The 21449-nt window shown below is 41.0% G+C and overlaps 2 protein-coding genes across 2 annotated transcripts; one reads left to right on the top strand and one right to left on the bottom strand.

Annotated features, from left to right (window-relative positions):
• The first annotated feature begins 412 nt into the window (after positions 1–412).
• LOC114796217 (kinesin-like protein KIF3B) lies at positions 413–13731 on the top strand. The gene is made up of 23 exons (XM_028990206.1): positions 413–594; positions 689–829; positions 1347–1447; positions 3015–3076; positions 3355–3438; positions 4160–4310; positions 4576–4649; positions 4948–5086; positions 5739–5822; positions 6604–6641; positions 6777–6800; positions 7500–7610; positions 8234–8310; positions 8458–8614; positions 8721–8795; positions 9077–9616; positions 10652–10765; positions 10842–11009; positions 11124–11219; positions 11322–11369; positions 11519–11705; positions 11812–11941; positions 12082–13731. Exons 2-23 carry the CDS (start codon positions 807–809, stop codon positions 12212–12214), a joined length of 2616 nt encoding a protein of 871 aa, XP_028846039.1. The 5' UTR covers positions 413–594; positions 689–806; the 3' UTR covers positions 12215–13731.
• On the bottom strand, positions 12407–20749 carry LOC114796218 (protein FAM161A). Its single transcript, XM_028990208.1, has 5 exons — positions 20675–20749; positions 14456–14532; positions 14149–14357; positions 13732–13988; positions 12407–13547 (listed from the first exon to the last, which is right to left on the bottom strand). Exons 3-5 carry the CDS (start codon positions 14260–14262, stop codon positions 12509–12511), a joined length of 1410 nt encoding a protein of 469 aa, XP_028846041.1. The 5' UTR covers positions 14263–14357; positions 14456–14532; positions 20675–20749; the 3' UTR covers positions 12407–12508.
• Positions 20750–21449: the final 700 nt, after the last annotated feature.

The following is a 21449-nucleotide window of genomic DNA, read 5'->3' as shown; positions in this document are numbered from 1 at the left end:
TCGTCGCATAAATGTGAGACTTGACTTGCATTTTTGTCACATTGCATTTCCAGTCCACCCCAAAAACATATTCTACTAGAAATATGTAGAAATAGCAATGCAACGTTATTGAAATCATTTAAGTAAAGTTTTTTCAGAGTGAAACATAGTACTTTGTATCTATGTAACATTATTATTAACAGCAAATTGCTTCATAATGTTGTTATATTTTACATTCCTAACATTTGTTCCTTTAACATGCATACTAATTATGTAAAGCAGCACAGATTAATATAGAAGTGAAAATGACTTTTTGAGAAGATGCGCAGCAGGTCCAGAGGAACAGCAGACGAGCCTGGTCAGGGAGTAAAGCAAGGAACCCCACCAAGACCCAGAGAGGAGGTCAGGGTGGTGACGTTCCTGTCTGCTTCTCAGGCAACTGCTCATAAATTCTTCAGGGAAGGAGGGTGGGGGCTGTGTCAATCCGACCAGGGAGTCTATATAAAGCTGTGTGAGCAAAGCCTGCATCACTTAACAGTGGTTGCCTCCAGTGATGATATCCTCAACCTCCCTCAGCTTTGTCGTCCCAAGTTTCTTTGTTCACTGTGTCTCAAGGTAAGCGACCACCAGCAACATTAATTTCCTCCCCTCTCACAAAGTTCTCTGTCTGTGCCGAACATGACACGACACGTGCTTTCTTATTTTCCAGGTAATCAGAGTTGGACTGGTTCTAGATGCGCTGCCAGGCTGCAGATTTGTGAAGGAGCTGCTGTGTCCATCTGTGTCTGGTTCACCTGGAATGAGAGCAGTTCACTGGAGCAACTGGAATGAACAACCACACGCAATCTGAGTTGAGCAAAAAAAAATTTCATTCTTAAGCACTTACTATATATCCACTATTTTATCCCACAGACACTACACTTGAGTGTAAACATTGTGTAGGGATGTGCAAAATGTGCTTTGGGTCAGAATAAAACAGGCAACACCCGATGAATCCAATGCTGCAGTATGCAGAATGGAATAGATATGAAGATTGTGTTATGTAGTGAAGGTGAAAGCAAATACTCACTAACCTATGAAACACCAGGAGACACAAACGTGAACATCATTTCCCCTGTGCAGATGGTACTGTGTGAGGACTCCAGCCAATGATGTTCCTTATATATTTTTGACGTCTGTGATGTAAAGTTGTGTTAGTGTATGTGTACAAATTATGCTCATCCAAAGGTTGTAAATAAGAGCTAAACTCTTCCAATAAGACTGATCATGCTTGTCCAACCATTAATTACATAAAGCCTGTATGTATTAATGAAACTTGCTGTACAGTATGAGAAACCCCATAATAGGAATAACCATCTTCCTGATAGGCAAAAGGACTCCCAGAGCTGTGGAGCAACTGTCAGGAATACTAAGCACTTCCAGGTTGTCATTCGACTGTGTCCTCAGGACCAGAGTCAATTGCAGACAGGTAATCTGATTGTCCATCTATCATTGCATGTTTATACTTTCAATCCACTTCAGGATATAAATACTGATATGTATCAGTCAGTGGACTGTACACGACTGTTTTTGGTATGATCAAAGTCAAAGTAAATTTATTGTCATCTTAGCTATATACAGTACAGTACAGTATGCAGAAAGATGACACAACAAGGCTCCAGTTACAGAAGGAAAAGAAACAAGTAGGACACAGAGTAGATATATTTACAAGGAGTATTTACATGGAGTAGGCACTAGAAGTGGAATAAATATATGTAAATGTTTAACTGTTTAATACAGCAGGGTGCAGTACAGTCAGTTATCAGTCTGATGACTTGTGGGAAAAAGCTATTCTGGTGGATTGGGCCCTGATGCTGAGATAGAAGGAGTGAGAAGAGTCCATGTGACGCTTGTGAGGGGTCAAGCACGATGCAGGAGGCCCTCCTGGAGCAGCGCTTGTAGAAGATGTCCTGTGGTGAAGGAAGAGATGTTCAGATGATCTTGGCAGCTGCTTTTACAGTCCTTTAAGCTGGTTTAGATCAATGACTTTGCATTTGCTAAAGCACACTGAGATGCAGTTGGTCTCAAACCCTCAATGGTGCCCATGTAAACACAGTCAGGATGGGTGGTGGAAGGTTGGCCCACTCTCAGGAAGTGGAGATACTGTGATGGTTGAGGTGTTGGTTGTCCAGGTGAGGTCGTCCAAGATGTCACCAGATCGGATCTGACAGGAAATCCATTATGCACTTACATAGAGAGGCACTCAGTCCCAACTCCCTCAGCTTCACATACAGTTTTGGGGGAATGATGTGTGTTGACTGCTGAACTTAAGTCTATGAACAACAATCTAACACGGATGTCTTTCTTGTCCAAGTGCAAAATGTTGAGGTGGAGCAGAAATCGACTCAAACTCAATCGACCTCTTTTTCCGATATGCAAATTGTAATTGGCCGATGTGCAACAAAAAGAGCAAGAAAACAATGTAAACAACATTTGTTATTGAGATAAAGTTTATTTTAAGGAAAAGAAATCAAATAAAATGACCGTAGCCCACTGTGAGGTAAAAGTACACTGAGCACTAAAAAAAGTGTTTTTTTCATTTAATAAAAATGTTTTTTAGTGTGTTAAGGTTTGCAATTAATCAAGACACCATAAACCATTATTTTGTTCTTAAATTACTTCCCTTTAGTCTGGCATTACTAAAAAAGCAAGGTAAACTAAATGACTGTGAAGACGTACCTTGGTCTCCATAAAGACAATATAAATTGCATTTTGGTGAACATCTGTACCTGGTCGATAGGTTGGACGGTACGTTAATGTACATTTTTGTTGGATTTTTTTTTTATCTTTTTCAGGGTCAGGGGGAAAGCATTTTACACATTAGCATTGAGGGCTACCACGCCGCACTTACTGTGTACGTGTCCTACACACGCACAGACACTGTTTGATACTTGTGGGAACTTGCATTTTAACATTTGCTCACATTAACAAAATCCAACCTTTTTTTCCCCCCTTCTCTATAAAAACAACCATCCCCTCATGCTGAACTCCCTCAGATGGGTCAAGATACTCCATCAGCGTGGCTGAACCGAGCAGGATTGTTGTTGACACGGGCCGGGTGAGTGTTAGCGGCCAATTTAATTAGAGCAGTGACCTTACATACCTCCTCGTCTCAGAGAAGGGGAGAGGAGATGGAGTGTGCGTTAAAAGTCTGCATGCACGAGTGGGTCGTGATAATGGAGGTGAGAGTGACTCTCTGCAGGCCGAAGTCATGTGCCTGATTTCCAAAAAAACTATGCAATGTACCTGATTGCGTTTGAATAAATGCCCCATGAGCTAGATTAGTATTTTTTTTGTTTTCAGCTGCTTTTTAATGTTAGCAGCTGCATTTTGCAGGGTCATCAGCCACATTGCTTAGACTTTGATGCAGTGTGGGATGTGTTTGCGACACAGAAGGATCTCTATGAATCAACAGCAAAGGTCAGAAAATAATACTTCTCTCTTCTGTTTCAGAACGTTTCTTTTCTTGTTTTCCATACCTTTGTAGCAGTTTGTAGCAGAGTTTAAAATAGAGTATTTCTGTCGACCAATTTCTTTCCTGCAGTAATGCTGAGTGGTATGAGTTAGGGTTACCCCAGGATGAACAGCGTCACATCCATTTTTACAAAAGTGCTAGTTCTCCAATCGTGTAGCTAAAAGAACTCGGGTAATATAATTTCAGTTAACAAATACTCTCCAACTTTACTTATAATGTCTCTCTTGTCCTTCTAAATTTGTCAAAGATATAACATCTTACTACAGCATGAAGTTTCATACTATAATATGGATGGAATTAATTAATGCTCAAGTTTCTATGTTGTTTTGAAACCTTTTCATTATTTTCTGGTCCCTGTTCTCTATAGGTAGCTGTACTCATCCATCCATGGCACTGTAAAACTGCATGTGATTTGTGCTTTGCTCTAACTCACTGTACACATGTAAAGTTAGTTTCATTACATTTACTGCATTTATCATACGCCCTTATCCAGAGCGACTTACAATCAGTAGTTACAGGGACAGTCTTAGGGTTAAGTGTCTTGCTCAGGGACACAATGGGTAAGTGGGATTTGAACCTGGGACTTCTGGTTCGTAGGCGAGTGTGTTACCCACTAGGCTACTACCACCCTCTCTGAGTTTGCCTCTCTGTGCCTCTCTGTTTCAGTCTCTCGTGGGATTCCTCTTGCAGGGCTACAATGGCTGTGTCATCGCATATGGCTCCCCTTGCAGTGGAAAGACTTACACAATGATGGGCCCCAGCTTCACTGGCACGAACCGAGGCATCATCAGCCGAGCAGTCGAAGACATCTTTAACTGTATCCTTCTTCCAGGGCATTCAATTGCTCCATCTCAGCCATTCCAAGTGCTTAAACTGCCCTACAGGGACGTCACAAGCTGTTCTGCTAAACCATCAATTGCACTCCAGGCTGGAGGACTGTTTGCTGTTATTGGCTGTTTTGTAAGAAGGAGAATATGAGAGGAGATTGCGGCTTCAGCCATCGTATTTCATGCTCTTGGTCCCTTTGCTGGGATTTTGGTTGTCAGTAAGGGGTCATTTCCTTAATGAAGTACAATGCCCAGCACCACAGGCATCCAGTTGCAGAGTCAGAGTGTCCTTCTATCACATCTCAAATGAGAAAATATATGATCTGTTGGTGAGATTTTTATTTAGTCCAGTCAGCCAGTGAAGCCTAAATTAAAGGTACATGCATGATATTTTAAGTTATGTTCTTCTGGTAAACAATGCAGCAGGGATCCAAGCTTGAGCTCTAGCAGCTTAATACGCCTGGAATCCTGGCCTTTTTATACTTTTCATCACTCTTAACCAGTTATCCCATGTAATACATATTATATATTTAGGACCAGTCAAAATGTCCTTCCTACTCTAACATAGTTAATGTCAAATTCTGCTCTTGGGATAAAGTAATGGCATTTCACTTTTTATCACCTCAGGACAACCAGCCAACAGAAGTGACTCGTATCCATGATGGGGAGGAGGCAGTGGTGCTGGAGGGCTTGAAGGAGGTGGAGGTGAACTCCCTGCAGGACCTGATTCAGCTGTATCGGCGTGGGGCAGCCAACAGGCAGGCAGGTGTGAGCACTCAGCTTTACTCTACTCCTCCCTTATGAAAAAAATATATATGAAATAAATATGAAATAGTGCATTTCATATCCTAGAAGTTTAAAATAAAAACAAAAACTCATAAACCCATATTTTTTCCACAATAGAACATAGAAAACACATACAATTGAAAGAAAATAATAAAGTTATGATAGTGTCATGTTCACCACTGTGTAGCACCCCTCTGCTTTGAACAACAACCCAAAAACATCTGGGAAGGGAGGAGACCAGTTGTTAGAGATTTAAGATAGGAACATTGTCCATTTTTTGTGTGATATGGGATTTTTTGTCTTTCATTTTATAATACACTAAATGTTTTCAGTCTGAACTTCATGTTGGGCCCTTCAGCACTATTGGGCCAGCTGAATTAAGCATTGATGTCAATGGTTTACAAAAAGAATGTGTCTGTCCATGGAAGAGTCGTCCATTTTTCCTTACTTACTGTCCACTTAGTTACACTATTTTAAATACGTTTTGACCCAGAGAAGACAGCAGCATTCCTACATCATAGGATCATATGGAAAACCTATATGAATCAGTTCTATGAGACTCAGTCTAACATTTTCTTGAGACATCAATTTCAAAATGAATATTTTCATGAACTTTTCATGCTCTGTTTCAGGGGTCACAAGGGGTGAATTTGCCTGCAGGAGTCACACAATATTCAATATAATGGTGATTAACACAAAAAGCCAGTTGAATCACGGTAATAGGGAATTTCAGTCTAACATACACAACTAATGCTTAATTGTTGAGCATATATTCTTGAATGATCAAAAATATTAATATTAATCTTGTTTTGTCTATTTAAAGGTCCTTTATTGTGAAAATGGTTTTGCTTTCATATCGGTTTTAGTGCTCCCCTAATACTGTATCTGAAGTCTCTTTACTAGATTCAGCCATGGTGCAGAATTACAGCTACTTTTGTGACTTTCAGTCACACAATGAGTGGCTTTAAATGCCAAAGAGGAGGAGAGCGGCCTATACAGAAGTGAGCGGGCGTTCGTGGGAAATTACGTCATCAACATGACGTTGTGTATGCATTTTTCCAGAAAAAAATAAATGAACTCACTGGTTGAGTCTCGTGTGATGGAACTAAAAAATAACATTTGTGCTCATTTCTACATCCACTCACCAAGCAACTGCAATGCTTCACACATTTTCAAGCCACAATGGCTTGTGGAAATAATTTTTTAGATTCCCCTTATGACCTTATGACCTTTCCCCTTATGACGACATAAGGGGACAAATTCCAAATCGGACTGTTTGAGCTGCCACTGTTTGAACGGCAAAGCACAATGGCCAAACCTATCTACCTATCGCCATGAACAAGTAATAACGTTAAATAATTTCGTAAAATTTTCATAATAGCGGACCTTTAAAAAAGTCTCATCTAATGTTGTGTGCAGAAATGTAAACTGCATGTACAAAACACGTATGCGTAAAGAGATATGTTTGTAAGAATTATGTGATGATGTGTGCTTTAGCTCAGGAAGGTGGATTCACAGCAAGCAAACTCACACTGGTGAGCACATTATTAATCACAACGATCATTTGATCACTGTTTGTAACAAACCATTTCGTACAGTGTTTTTCTTTCCTTGTGCAGTAATATTCAGCATGTGTTTGAAATCCCTCTCTGGTCAATTTCTTTCTTTAGGTGGATCTTGCCAGTGCAGGAAAGGTAAGGCCCATGTCCATTTTGTAATATATTGGAATACAAACACATAAAAATCATAATATCTTCATGGAATATGGTGTGTTAGGACCACAGTCGGACAGTGTGGTGGCACTGTGGGTAACACTATGGCCCCACACCTTCAAGGTTAGGGGTTTGATTAGGAGTCCTGACTTTTTGTGTGTGGAGTTTGCATGGTCACCACTTGTTGGCATGGGTTTCCTCCAGGTTCCCTGCTTTCCACCCACCGTCCAAAGGTATGCAGAGTTGGTGGATTGGTGACTCTAAATTGGCCATAGGTGTGAGGATGTGAGTGAATGATGTGTGTGTGTGTGTGTGTGTGTGTGTGTATGCACCTTGTGGTGGTCGGTGATGGCATCTGCAACCCCACTGTGGATAACTGATAGAGAATGAGGGGACCACTGTTTGATAAATCAATTCTGCATTAATGATTATTTGTACTTTTTGCTAACATTTTCTGAACTAAATTACTTTGTTGAAGAAACATTTGTACTGATCAGTGTTTTCAGTCATCAACTGGAATGTTTGTAATTGCACTATTTTCATAGAAACAAGAGTGTGTATTATATAATTTTATTGTGGTAAATATGGTTTTAGGTTTTTACACTGTTATAATTAGTTGATTTATTTGTTATCCTTTTTGGTCTATGAAACTAATTTACATTTTTATGATCAATCGCAAAGCCTTTTTGTCGGAATAATGCTGCCATGGAGCTGAAGAAGAGTTTCCAAAGTGTTCAGGAAAACCCACAAGAGGCCAAGACTCTCAAGCGGTCCCTCACAATATTTGGAAATGTAAGTAACATTTTTTTGACATCACTCTGTACACCCAGGCACCGATGTGGCCTTTCTTCATAACAAGATGGTCAATTAAAGCAGAAAAATAGCACACAGAGTGAAAAATATTTGCCCAATTTTCTGGTTTAGAAAATTTAGTTTGTCCAATCACATCATCTTTATCTTTGTCAACACAACTTTCCCCCTACACAGTGAAATGCAGGAAATTAGGGCTAATCGTCTCTCCATTGGACAGGAAATGTCAAATCCCAAAAAAGTGAAAACATTTAATTAACATTAACATTTAATTATCCACAATTACAGAGGCCCACTTCCACCCCCAGAATATTTTTTTTAAGTATCGCAAAGGAAGTCAACAGAACATGACTTCCAAATTGAAATGATAAATTATGCAGAGAAGATTTTTTAAGCAGTTCTGTTACTGTCATTTTATTGGCTGCATTATCAGCTGTCTTGTCGTTGCTCTGTCACTTCTTTACACTCATAGGTGATTCTGTCTTCTGCATTCTGTCAAATCCTGTTGTGTGGATTTTTTTATTGAAAATAAATCGGCTGTAAAAAAAAAAAAAAAAACAGGGCTGGCGTAAGGACTATGATTTTATTCAGGGATGGTGTTTCAGGTTATCTTTGCTCTCAGTTCATCTGGTCATCATGTGCCTTACCGGGAATCCAAGCTCACCAGGGTTTTGAGAGACTGGTAAGATAAAATACAAATCATTTGTACCAAAATATAATATTTCATTCGTTTATATATCACAACAAATGAAATATTATATATATATGTGGAAATGATCAGTTTGTTTCTGCTGTTTGGCTTTACAAACATCTTGCTTATTTGGGTCAGCTTGGGAGGAAACTGCAGGACGTCTCTGGTTGTGACCGTGTCATCTCACGTGTCATCTGTGACAGAGACACTCAGCAGTCTGCAGTTTGCCTCTCGGGCCATGGCCGTCCCAGCGAGACCAGTTCACTGTTCACAGCTCCAGTGCACTCCTTTGCGGGTAGAGACTTGCATCCACAAAGGCTTTCTTTTACACTCTTAAATTGCCCTTATACTTCATGCTGAAACTGGAGGTGTTTCTGAAGCATTTCCCCATCTCTGTGCAGGACACAGTTACTGAGAAAAGTGGGTCCTCTTTGGCCAGATTGCACACGCAAATACCCTGCAGCAGTGACAAACGGGTGCGTATCTGAGATGAATGAACTTACTGACCTTCCTCATAAGTGCGAGCACAGCAAGACACATTTTTAATGTGTCAGGAATCCTGCTGCGTGGGGAGAGCTCATAATGTGTTGGCTCTTTACAAGAATTTTTCAGGGTCTTAGGCACTGTCCCCATAGTTATTGGGTCTTTTATCTTATTAAAGGTGTGAGCGCAAGAAACAGTCTGCATAGTTTTAACTTTGATTAAATTAAATCTATCAGTGTGAGAGAAATGTGTTATCACTGTCGACTTCTCTTAGGGCCTGCCTAGGACCTGCCTGCCTCCCATACTGTCTGGCCTAACGTCTCCCCTCCGCCTCAGCCACAGATGTCCTGATGACCCTGAGCACAAAGCATTCCTGCCCCAGCTGGAGAAGCTGAGACCGGGAAGCAGCAGCCATTTTGGCTCTGCAGGAAGAGGGAATCATTCGTCTGAGGAGAGAGGTGTTGCTGGGGATGTCAGGTTGACTCGTTCCCTGTCCTCCCGCCCACGCTCCCACTCCAGTGGGCTGAATGTATTCTCTACACCCCAGGAGCCTGGCAGGCAGGACAGGGTGGGACAAGCGGAGATGCATCTGTCCTCTTCCAGGCGATCTGTGGAGAGACTGTCCTCCTGCGTCCCAGCTACTCTCGCCACTGCCCCGGCTGACTGCCCCAACTGCAAAAGAGAGAAAAAGATCAGAGAGGAGTATGACCGGTTCATTGTGCAGGCGCGCAAAGACAGGGACTTTCTGAGCCAGAGAGTAGCAGAGCTGGAGGCCACGCTTCTGAAGAGTGAAAATGCTGACAAAATTTCTAATGTAAGACTCAGCAAACATTACTATAATAATTTCAATATTTAAGCTCAATTTCCAAAGCGCTAATATCACATCAAGTATGTTTTCAGGACAAACAGAAAGAACCTCTCCCCAGTACTGTATCAAGGATAGGAAGAACTAACTACCCACACAGACCTTTCACATAAAAAGAAATAATGATACTGTATGATTAGTTTTTCACTCCCATGACTGCTAAACAAACTTAATTAAAAATTAAAAAAAAAAAAGTTTGGACACACCTTCTCATGTGTTTTCTTTATTTTCATGAACATTTACGTTGGTAGATTCTCACTGAAGGCATCAAAACTATGAATGAACACATGTGGAGTTATGTACAAAAAAAGGGGAGACTTGGCCTCCACAGTCACCAGACCTGAACCCAATCGAGATGGTTTGGGGTGAGCTGGACCACAGAGTGAAGACAAAGGGGCCAACAAGTACTAAACACCTCTGGGAACTCCTTCAAGACTGTTGGAGAACCATTTCAGGTGACGACCTCTTGAAGCTCATCGAGAGAATGCCAAGAGTGTGCAAAGCAGTAATCAGAGCAAAGGGCGGCTATTTTGAAGAAACTAGAATATAAAACAGTTATTTCACATTTTTTGTTAAGTACATAACTCCACACATGTTCATTCATAGTTTTGATGCCTTCAGTGAGAATCTACCGATGTAAATGGTCATGAAAATAAAGAAAACATATTGATTGAGAAGGTGTGTCCAAACTTTTGGTTTATTAAAAAATGCTCCCAATCTGGCATGAGTAGCCACAAGATCTTCCTCCTGCATTCCACTTTGTTTGCTCATAATATCACGTGTTCATGGCTCGGTCAGTGAGCATGACAAACATGACATCTGCTGTAGACAGACTACATCTACTGGCAAACCAAACATGCAGACTGTGCTTAGTGCTTTATTACAAAATGCTGATTGGCCTGCTGACATCACGACTGTGCCCTTTAACAATGTCTACACCTGAGAAAGTGAAATTGTGTCCTGTACGCTGTGATGGTCATTTAGCAGGAGGACTCTGAGGAACATGCTGAACGTCAGGAGGAAGGTGAGGGCAGCACGATGTGCAAATCCCAGTTGGTCCATCTGGAATCTGAGGGCAGCAGGAGCGGTTTTCAAACTGTGCGTAAATCCTGCCGTTTTAAAAGATCACTTAATTAGCTCTTACTTGATGTAAAACCTTCTCTTCGTTCTGCAGAGTGAGTTGGGGCTGCGTGAGCAGCGGCAGCACAGCACAGAGAGGGAAAGGGCTCTAATGGACAAACTGCAATCAGAACACACCAGGGCCGAGCAGGAGCTCCCATCTGACCTGGAGAAGTCCAGACGTTCGGACAGACAGGAGATCTGCACCCTGCGTCAGCATGTGGTACAAGAGCCATCGCCAGAGCCTGTGCTGTGGAACTAAACTAACAGCAGGAGTCCAGGGAAGAGGTAACTGCATTTCTTCTGAACAGAGTCCGATCTTTCTTCACTGTTTAAGGAGAGGCTGCTGTCAGAGCTGGAGAACGCTGCAGCCGAACAGGAGCGATTCAAAGGGAATGCTGCCCTCACTGTAGCCCAGCTGCAAAAGGATAAGGTACCCTGACATCCTGTTATAAGATTATAATTTACTATTTCCTGTGTGGCTTATCGTTCAGTTTTCTGTCCTGTTTCATAATTTGTGTGGTTTTTTTGCTAGGCTGAAATGATGTCACATATTGAGAACAAAAAAATTTACTATGAAAAGGTACGCTGCAGAGTGAAAAAATGGTTTTCATAAAGTGTTGGTCCACTGACTGTTAATCCAGTTATAACATATATTTTATGACTTATACGGATCTCTAAAAGTATTCAGAATCTGTAGGTGACACAGCAAAAATCTTCTGCCCCCTGCAGGTTAAATTGGAGAATGCAGGATTAAGAGAGCAGATGGATGCCCTGCTCAGTCAAATGAACTCCAGGCCGTACTACAGCCCCCATGGCAGTGGTGGTCTCCCTCATGTCCACACGGTCACCACCAACACCGAGCTGCTGCTGCTGACCCAGCACACATCCCAGCAATGCATGACTGACCTGCCCACAGGCATGACACACTTTTTTTTTTTTTTTACAAACCTGTCAGAAACCCTGAAGCTTTGTTCATCTATTGTGGATGCTATTGCATTAATTAAACCATTTTAAATTCCCAGAGAGAAAATGCTGTTTTAATGGCTGTAGTGGCTTCCAGGACGGCTCAAAAACAGAGAAATGTTCTGAGCCCTCTAACATGAGTGAAGATGAATCTAGTCTGCAGAAGACAAAGGATACTTTCAAGCAGCTGTGAGTAACATCAGGCATTTTAACTGGGGTCGACAAGCATTTCCCATAAAAACATGTCATTTAGTTTTATTTGTGTTTAATTTTAGAGCTTCGAAATCTGAATCATATAGGCTGAAATCTGTATTTGTGCATTTCTGCAGGAGAAGAGAACACAGTCTGCTGCTGGATGTGATGCTGATCTTGTACAAGAGAGAGTGGTTTGCGGAAGAGGCAATGCCCTACGTCAGACGAACCCTGAGCAAATGTGGCATGAGTGTGGAAGGGATGGACTGAAGTGGAAGAAAAAAACTCAGTGGTCCAAAATGCTATTTATTTCTATATATTTAATTTTTTTCTTTGCGTTCTACATTTTCATGGTATTGAACAACAACATTCTAAGAAGTGATGTGCAATTCAGTCTTAACTTTAACTATTTTAACAGTATTTATAGTAAACATCTCTAACACACTGTTCACAGTGGCTACATGGTTTTTCTGTTTATTATGTGTTTGTATATTCAAGTGCTGGGTTGGTGACTGCATCTCTGTCGCTATAGTAACATCACTCCCCCGTTACCCCGCTCTTCTCTCATACGCTAATGTAATCATTCTTGCAAACTATCTGCAGCCCCTGGTTGGCTGATAGTGAGGAATTGCAGCTGACGCTGGTCTCCCAGATGGGATGGATGTAGGTCCAGTCCCTCTCCCAGCTCTTCCTGCTTTCTGGCTCCAGGTCCACCAAGGATGGTTTCTTCTTCAGCCTCCAGGTGGGCCCATCACGTTGCTCTTCACCCTCTTCAGCCTGGCTTGCATCATTTTCCTCCTCTCTCAGAATCTCTACAGGTCTTGGGACTACTTTGTTGTGCCTCTGAAGTTTTGTTTGCCTCTCAAGAGCCTCATACTGCTGGTGCTCTCTGGAGCTACCCCTGTACAGAGACCTGGGCACAGGCCTGGCCTTGAAGGTCTTGTGCTCCTCTTCTGGCCTCAGTGCAGCGTCCAGCTTCCGTTCTCTCTTTCTGCGCTCCCGTTCGATGAAGCTGAAGGGCTGCAGTGACAGTCGACGACTACAACGATTACCTCCAGCGTATTGGTTCCTACAGTTGCCATGATCACTGGAGAGTCTCCGGCACTCTTTGGGGTGCTGGCTGATAACTTCACAAAGGGACAGGCGTGTGTGTGGTGGGGCTGGTGTTGCACGGAACTTCTTCCCACACTCCCGGAGCTCCTCCAGCTCCTTCTTGAGCATCATGTTCTCCAGCTCCACCTCCGAGCGTGTCTTCATGTTACGCCGCTTCTTCTCCTCTTCACGCAACATCATCTTGAATGGTCTGGGTACAGTGACCTTGGCATTTCTCCTGGAGCTATCAGCCTTCAGTATTCCCCTGCCTCCACTTGGAGATCTAGGAGGCCTAGTCTGTTTCTTTGGAGCAGAGCTGGTAGAGGGGTCATCTGACCGCTGCTGAAAACTCTTCACTGAGTTCCTCCATCTGTTCCGCAGCTCACCATCATTGGCTACTTCTGACGTGCTTGATGTGACCGAGTTCTTCTTGGAGCCAATTCTAAGCTCCTGCTGTGAGATGGTGCTCTGTACATGCCTGGATGTCACTAAGCTGCCATCAAGCTGAATACTGCAGAAAGCAAATGTGTCCAGCGAGGGTTACTATAGTAAACTTACTATTGCCAAGAACTGAGACACTTTTTAATAGTAAAACAAATAGTTTGTTTATGCTATAGGAATCTAAAATGTGATCTTGTTTTATAGGCTTAGGTCAAATTACAGTAATTGTCCTGTATCTGCTGATGAATACAGACCTGTTTACAGACATGTGTGACTCCTCCCTTTCTTTTCTCTGATGGCTCAGCTTCATGTGGCTCTTCTTCACCGTGTGTTGGTTCATGTACATCCTTTCTAGCTCGACTATGTTCTGCAGGTGTGTTCTCTTTAGTTCCTCCATTCTGGTATAGTAGTCCACATTAGAGAAACACACCTGGGTCTGGTTACCCTCTGCCACCATTCCATAGCTTGGTGCTGAGAGAGAGCCGCACTCATGATTGTAATCATCAAAGTCCTGCGAGCAGGCAAAAACAAGTCTGGAAATTCTTTATATTGAAATAAGCAAACGTTTACCACAGTTTATGAATATCTAGTGTTAAACTGCACTGAAAATGCAGAAGGCATGGTGAAGCTAGATCCAAAGCATAAAGTATTATCTTGCATAGAATCCTCACCCCATTCTCAAAGTCCTCTCCCTCAGTGCCGAGGGCATACTCCAGCTCTCCTCCTCCGCACAAAGCCCACACTTCGCTGGCCTGTAGCTTGGCTGCCTGTACAATCACAGACATGCTTGCATTGGAGCCCTCTGTCCGCACTCTCCTCAATGCAGCTTTCTATTTTATAACTTCCACTGAACCTTCTGCAGGAGCAGCTAATCAGTAACCTGGTGAAGAGCAGTGAATCAGTTGGTGCAATGGTGCCCTGAGGTTTAATTCAAACTAAGCCACACCCCTCCCACATTAGCAAGGCTCATCCCCTTACCTTTAAGCATCATGTGTGATAAGTCCTGGCGGCATGACCCCATGCATCAAGGCTCCATATGTTACTCCTAGAGCTTGCTGGAGATTCGAGTCATCAGGCATGATTTGAAGTGAAATGTGCAATTGTCACCAATCAGCTTTAGAGATTAACACCATTAATTACAATGCAAGTGCCTATGCTGCACATAGCTGGTTACAAATGGGTTTTAATGTGAGAATATTACACTTACTGCAGTTTTATAGAGATTAGCTAAATGAAAAGAAAATATGGTGTTGGATTTAAAACGGCAAAACTTTGAAGCCAGAAAAAATATTTTTTTTTACTTGTGCAATATATTTTTATATATTAGATATCTGTGTGGGATATCTGTGAATTACATTTGTTCATTTCTAATAAAAACATTAAGCAGATCTATATTTTATATCTATTATTATAAGCGACAATGCCCTTATTTACTGCTCTCATAGACTGTATTTGAGAAAAATCAAGAATTTTAAATAGTCCTTAGTCGTGTTATAATAACAGAAGGTAGTTTCAGTGACAGAATCCTTTTAAAAAATGTAAACTTACATCATGGTCAACTACTCGATGACGTCTGACTTAATAAGTTTAAGCAGGTTAAGGTACAGATTCACTTCTCAGACACGAACTGGTTCCATCTGCCCTGTCTGCTGGCCCATCTGCCCACCTCTAGATTTACAAGAGCTACCAATACTGTAAGAAGGGACAGGAGAAGTGATGCTTCTGTGGAAGCATGGTCTTATGTGATATAGCTTTTGTTCAAAACTGTAGTGTGAAATGTTTTGTCCATGAAAATAAAATAAAATTTTTAAAAATGATGTGCCTCAGCAAATTTAGATTTGAACATTTCTTTTTAGTCATTTTGTAAAATTTCTATTCAAACCCATTTCATTTTTTTCAACAAGGATATTTAGTTGGTGATAAATTATTAATCACTTCTGCAATGCTGAAAGATGGTAAATCCACAAGTGCAGTTATTTTTATTATTAGAATAAACACGTTTTATTGTGTGCTCTGTGTGCTGTGCTTGCTGTGTATCACAATGAGTAAAATAATCACTTTCACTTTCTGTATAGGAAACTAACTACTGACAGACTTACTGTATCTTTTTTGTACTGTACGTGGGTGGTAGAAACCTAGTGGGTGACACGTGCCTATGAACCAGTGACACGTGACTTTATGAACCATAAAGTCACAGGTTCAAACCCCACTTACTTCTATTGTGTCCCTGAGCAGGACAGTTAACCCTGAGCTACTCCAGGAGGACTGTCCCTGTACTGACTGTAAGATGCTTTGGAGAGGGGCTGCTTATTGTTCAGACTGAATTGTTCTCTTTAAGGTTGTATCCATCTTAATATTGATTATGTGTTAAAACAAATGTACATGCAAATGGAAACATTATTAGAAATCTGACAAATTAACTCTCTTCTAGTTTTATGGCACTAGTCTAATGGAACTAGAATGGCGCTGTGATTGATGACTATTTTCATGTGTCCTGTTCTTAACCCTTGTTTCTTGACAGTAATCATTACATATTTACCTACTCTTGTGACTGCAAAGAAATTATAATACATGATGGTAAATGTGTATGACTGTTTTGAGGCACCAAACATAATCAGAAATTCTAATAGATTGTTATAATGTGAATTACAATGTGAATGTTTGCTCACAAGGTGGCGCTGTTACACATAATCTTTTTACATATACATGACGAGCGGCACTTTATCTCTTGACTGTAGCGACACTGCTTCAAGATTCAAGATTGGTTTATTGTCAGTACAACAGTATACACAGTATACCGTGTATTGAAATAATGGGCAAACAATTGGACAAACCACAGCATTTAAATATCGGGTTCATCTTAATCATTTCATTTCAGATGCATCTCCGTAATGAATGACTTTGTGTGGCTTCTTGACTTCTTGTCTAAACTGTAGACGCCCCTAAATGAGTCTGTGTAATCTCTCAGAGATGGTTGCTTTTCTTTAGGATGCTTGCAATACTCATAAACTGCCTCTGGCTGGAATAATGTGTACCAGAATAAAGCCAAAAAGAGAAGCTATCTACAAACATGGTATCTGCTTACATCTAAAAAAAAAAAAGGAAATCACACGTTTATCACATTCAGCCTTATCTTGCGAATTTCAAATGCATGCATCAGCAGAGGCAATCAAAAAACAAGCTTGTGATGTTGTCATGACCCGACATCATATGATGCCGACCATGTGGCCGTGAGACTGTCTGATATTTATTTCATTATTTTCCCCAGCTCTGTCCCTTTCCAGTTGTGTGGCCTGTGCCTTTTTTTAATAGACTGTACAAATAATAGACTATGAGTCAATAAAGCCATGCTTGATTACTGTACTTTTCAATGTATTATTTATGTGTTGCATGCATGGTCTGTGAAGGTTCTGTAGGAAGAGGTTAGAGGCTCTATTTTTTTATAGTCATGAACACAATGCTTAATCCAAAAGTAATCTGCAAAAGCAGGGCAGACATAAGACTTGACCAGCACTTGTCGTCATTGTTTTGTAGCTGCCTGTTGGCTGCACTGAGATCTGCTTGTTTTGGAGGTCATATGAATGAGCCTTGTGTTCCAGTTTGTTCTGTTTGTGCAAACACTCCTCCAAGGCTGTGATGCCCCGGCGAACTGCCGAGGGAGTGAGAGGTGGGCCTTTCCTACTGAGATACCCTGAAAAACTCCTGGCTGTAAGAACCCATGAAGGGATTGTGACGCGTTTCAACGCTCACAGCCGTGTGCAGTAGTCGGCTAAATGAGTAAATTCACAGCGTCCTGTAAGTAAGGGCCTGCAGTAAGAGGCCTTTGTTGATTGTGGGTCCAGAGGAAATGTCTTTGTCTGAGCAGTGGCCTTCCTTATAAACATGTCACAGGATGTAAAACAGTCCTGGGGATTTCAGGATAAGTCATTGCTTCGAGGAGCACTGAAGCCGTGTTAATTACGCGCAATTGTTGCAAAACATAGCTGGGTTGTGGCTTCCAAGCCCATTCCAGGACATTGGCGGAAGGGTGGGGACTCACCCACACTCGCACCTATGGCCATTTTAGATTACACTTTTAGAATCCATGTAGTACATGCTTTGTGTGGTGAAACCAGAGATTTGGCTACGAAAAGTGTTCGAAGTAATGCACGTGGTGGTTAGTGACGAATTGTGTGTGTGTGTGATTTACATGCTCTCCCTGGGTTTATGTGGGTTTCCTCCAGGTTCTCTGGTTCACTCCTGGTGTATTGGCGACTCTAAATTGAACCAATCAATTTTTGGTTAGGTTGGTTTTGTCTACAGAGGCCGTACGAGATGCAAATCAGTCTCACAAATTTCACATAATTTGCAAAAAAAAGGAACACATAACAGAAAAATTGTATTTTTGTAAAAAAAAAAAAAATTTGGAAGTGCAAATGAACAAAACAGCATCAGTTGGACGGAGCTGGATTGCAGCCCAAACTAATTACTGTCATTCTCTACCTCTCAGATGTTTTGTACGATTGCTGTGCACTTCAGGGTCAGCATAGTTGCTGTTGTAAAAGTGGAGCAACAGCGTAAGAGGTCAGAATAGATAGCTTTTCAAAACCCCCTTCTTCCACTCAGCCCCCTTTTGTGGTCAGGCATGTGTGGTTGACATTTTCCTTTAACAACGCATACTACACAACACCACCTGCCCCTTTTACCCTCTGTCATGTCTTTTCTAGATACCACTTGTGCGATATACTTCTCTACAGTAAACAGTCATGTAAATGTAGAACATGTAATGGTTAAATCACCTCCTAAGAGGCTTGTGGTACATCCTTTTCTCAAGCATCTTCTCAGACTTGGCTGATGTTTACATTTACAAGAACTTGCGTATTCCTTGCTTTCCTTCAAGTGAAGAGATGGAAGTACACATTTTTTTAGGAGATGGGAAGAAACCAACTTCATGCCGTTGGCAGAACCATATATGTCCAAAAACATATATGTATTTATGTAATATATGTATTTGTCATGATTTGACTCTGGGGATCGAGGGACTCCAGTTCTGCAGTTAGGCCTAGTTTTGTATTGCCTTTGTTGTATGGCTGGTTGCCCTGGTTTGTTACAGCTGTGGTCTTGTATAAATGTTTGCCTATTGTCTCATGTCCTTGTCGGCTTGTAAAACTGTTGTCCTGTATTGGTTTGTGTTAGTGTTTCTTGTAATAAACCCCCCTTTTTGATCTCAGTCGTGCGAATACATCCACTCCTGCACTCCGTGGCAGTGACAGTATTGTCTATTAATTATTTATCTTACTGATTGGTTTGACAGGGACAACATTTATCCGTTGAGACAGTTCGCATTGTTTCAATTTCTTCAGAGATATGTAGTTGTAGTTGTTTCTGAAATATAGTCTTCTGGGTAGGCTGTACAGAGACATTCCTATTGTATACTGTAAACACCCTTGGCTTCAATTTATTACACATTCAGCATATAAAAACTTGTCCTTGTGCTGGAACCATCGGTTGTGTTGCCAGGGACCCACATGCTTTTCTCTGGTAATATTGAAACCTACCTAACCATTTACTCAGAAACTGCAGTTTCATTTCTCTAACATCCTGTTCATTCATCAGAAGGCAAGGCAGTGCTTTAAACTCACTGGTACTTTTCCACCCACACAAGCAGGTCTTTATGTGGCACAATCCACAAAAGGATATTGGCTCACAAATAGGAGTTAATGTCACGTCACATTATTTGGAAAGTGAGGAAAAGTCCATGGGTGAAATTTATTCCTTTCAGGGCCAGTGTCTATGTACATATTTTGTGGGTTTTTTTAATACATATTGCACACATAAGCATGATTCCAAGGCAAATATTTAGGCTTTAAATTAATTTCCAAAAAACAAGTGTCAATTAAGACAACCTTTACTAATAATGCATTCCATCACTACTTTCCACCTAGTCTCACTAAGAGGCAAAGAAACAGCAGTCAAAGTTTGAGGTATGATGATAGTTTTGTAGAATTCATGACACCCTTCTCACCTTGTTGGCAGAGCATTTATGAAATGCTTGAGCCTTCTGCTGGTTCCAAAGCATCAGCAGTTTTGAATTTCGTGTTTTATTTCGCTGCATCAAAAGATACTGTGAGGCTGCTGTCATTCTGGGTTCAGTACAAGGGCATATCCAGTTGGGGTCGTACCCCACTCTAGATAAATCTGCTTAAACATATTAAATCAATATTATTGATTTTTTTTTTGTTTCAAAAGAATTCCCTTCATTGGCTGAGTTTGACAATGAACAATAAAATGACAATTTTTTTCTCACATACACAGATTTTCTGACCAAATAAACCTGTGATGTGAGAAAATAGTTTGGGATAAGATGTCTGCCCCTCCTATCTACTTTGCCTGTCTTTCAATGGCAACACCGAAGAGAATTCGCTTCGACTGCACATTTTGGATACTTGATCAAGATTTCAGGACGTAGTATCAGCACATTGCTGCCTCTGTAGCCTGACCTGGTTGTGTTTCTGTGTGCTTTTGCACCATCAGATGGGATTGGATGAGCGATTATATTCCTTCTGTGTCTGTCATTACTCAAAGGTGGGAGGTGGGGGGTCTGACTGACTGGAGGGGTTCAGTTTATTAAATAATAGAATTTATTTAGCAGTAGCAGTCTTTTTTTTTATCAATTTTGATCATTTTTTAACATTAATTTACATTAAGATGATCTGCAATTGAGAATATTGCTATAATTATTGCAAAAGAGCTCTTGCCAGCAGAATGCAAGGAAAATCAGGTTAGTGTGAATTAGCATAAAACATAACAGAAAACTTCATGGTTAATCACAACGAATACTGCTGCAAAAGCAACCACTATGTATGATGAGCTTTCTTCTTTTTTATGCAATTTTGTCTGTGGAACCATGACATTTTATATGTTTAGCTCAGACTGCTAATAATAAAAAGAATTCTTTATCATTCAAAAAATTATAGCTCCATTCCTACTGCATAGTGTTTCATGTCTTATTTCTGTTTGTTCTTTATTTGTCCGAAAGCCACTGCGTGCCACTGTGCACGGTTGTGGTCAGTGTGCAACTGCTGATTTTTTTGCCAACTTTCCCATAACTCTAATGTGGTTGTGCGGAGCATGTAGCTTTCCATCTGACTCAGTTTCACTCTAAAATCCAAAGATTCGGAAAACTATAGCAATTTTTGAATGTTAGTAAGACCTTACCTCTGGCAACATGAAAGTTGTAAGTGCTGTTGATAAAGCCCAGGATTACAGGTTACTCACAGGCAAAGATCTGGTCAAAGAGCAGGTTTCTAACTAAAGTCAATGAACAACATAAGGATTCAGGGGGAAGGAGGTGCCTGCTCTCTGATCAGTCAGTCCACAGTGTAAAAGACTGTGTTGTCAGACAAAGCAGTACAAGGGAAACTCCTAACATAGGGTTTAACATTTCTTGGAAGAACATAAAACCATGTTTAGTTCTATGGTCAGAATGTTGTGGTCACACTTAGTGTTACTGTAACTGCAACTTTTCTTTTTTTTGTGGGGGGGGGATTACTCAGACTGCCTGCTGTCGGACCACCGAATTCCAGTTTAATCTTTTGTTCACAAGGAATTTGATGCAAACTGTTTTATGGCAAAATCCCGCAGTGGCGATAATATGCTGTTCTATTTTGAGACATTCCATCTTATTAAAAGTGGCCTATGAGTTGATAATGAACAGGATCCCTTGTGAAAAATTGTATAGATTCATTTGGAAAACTGACTTGTCCTAGAAACAGAATAAATGAATTTCTTAAAATAAAAATGTATGTGTGTTTCTTCCATCTTTTAGCACTCGTCCTTTTTCAGGCCAGAATGTTTGAACTTATTTCAGTCTAAAATGATCTAAATATTTGGATTATAGCTTTATTCCCCAGAGGAAAGTTAAGATATAGTGTACACAAGTGTCCATGCCAAAGCTTATATTTCAGAATAATACATTGCGCAGGCTTAGTCC

Source organism: Denticeps clupeoides, chromosome 8 (assembly GCF_900700375.1).
Source record: "Denticeps clupeoides chromosome 8, fDenClu1.1, whole genome shotgun sequence".
In the NCBI taxonomy this organism is placed as follows: domain Eukaryota; kingdom Metazoa; phylum Chordata; class Actinopteri; order Clupeiformes; family Denticipitidae; genus Denticeps; species Denticeps clupeoides.
This window is presented reverse-complemented; position numbering and strand designations above follow the sequence as displayed.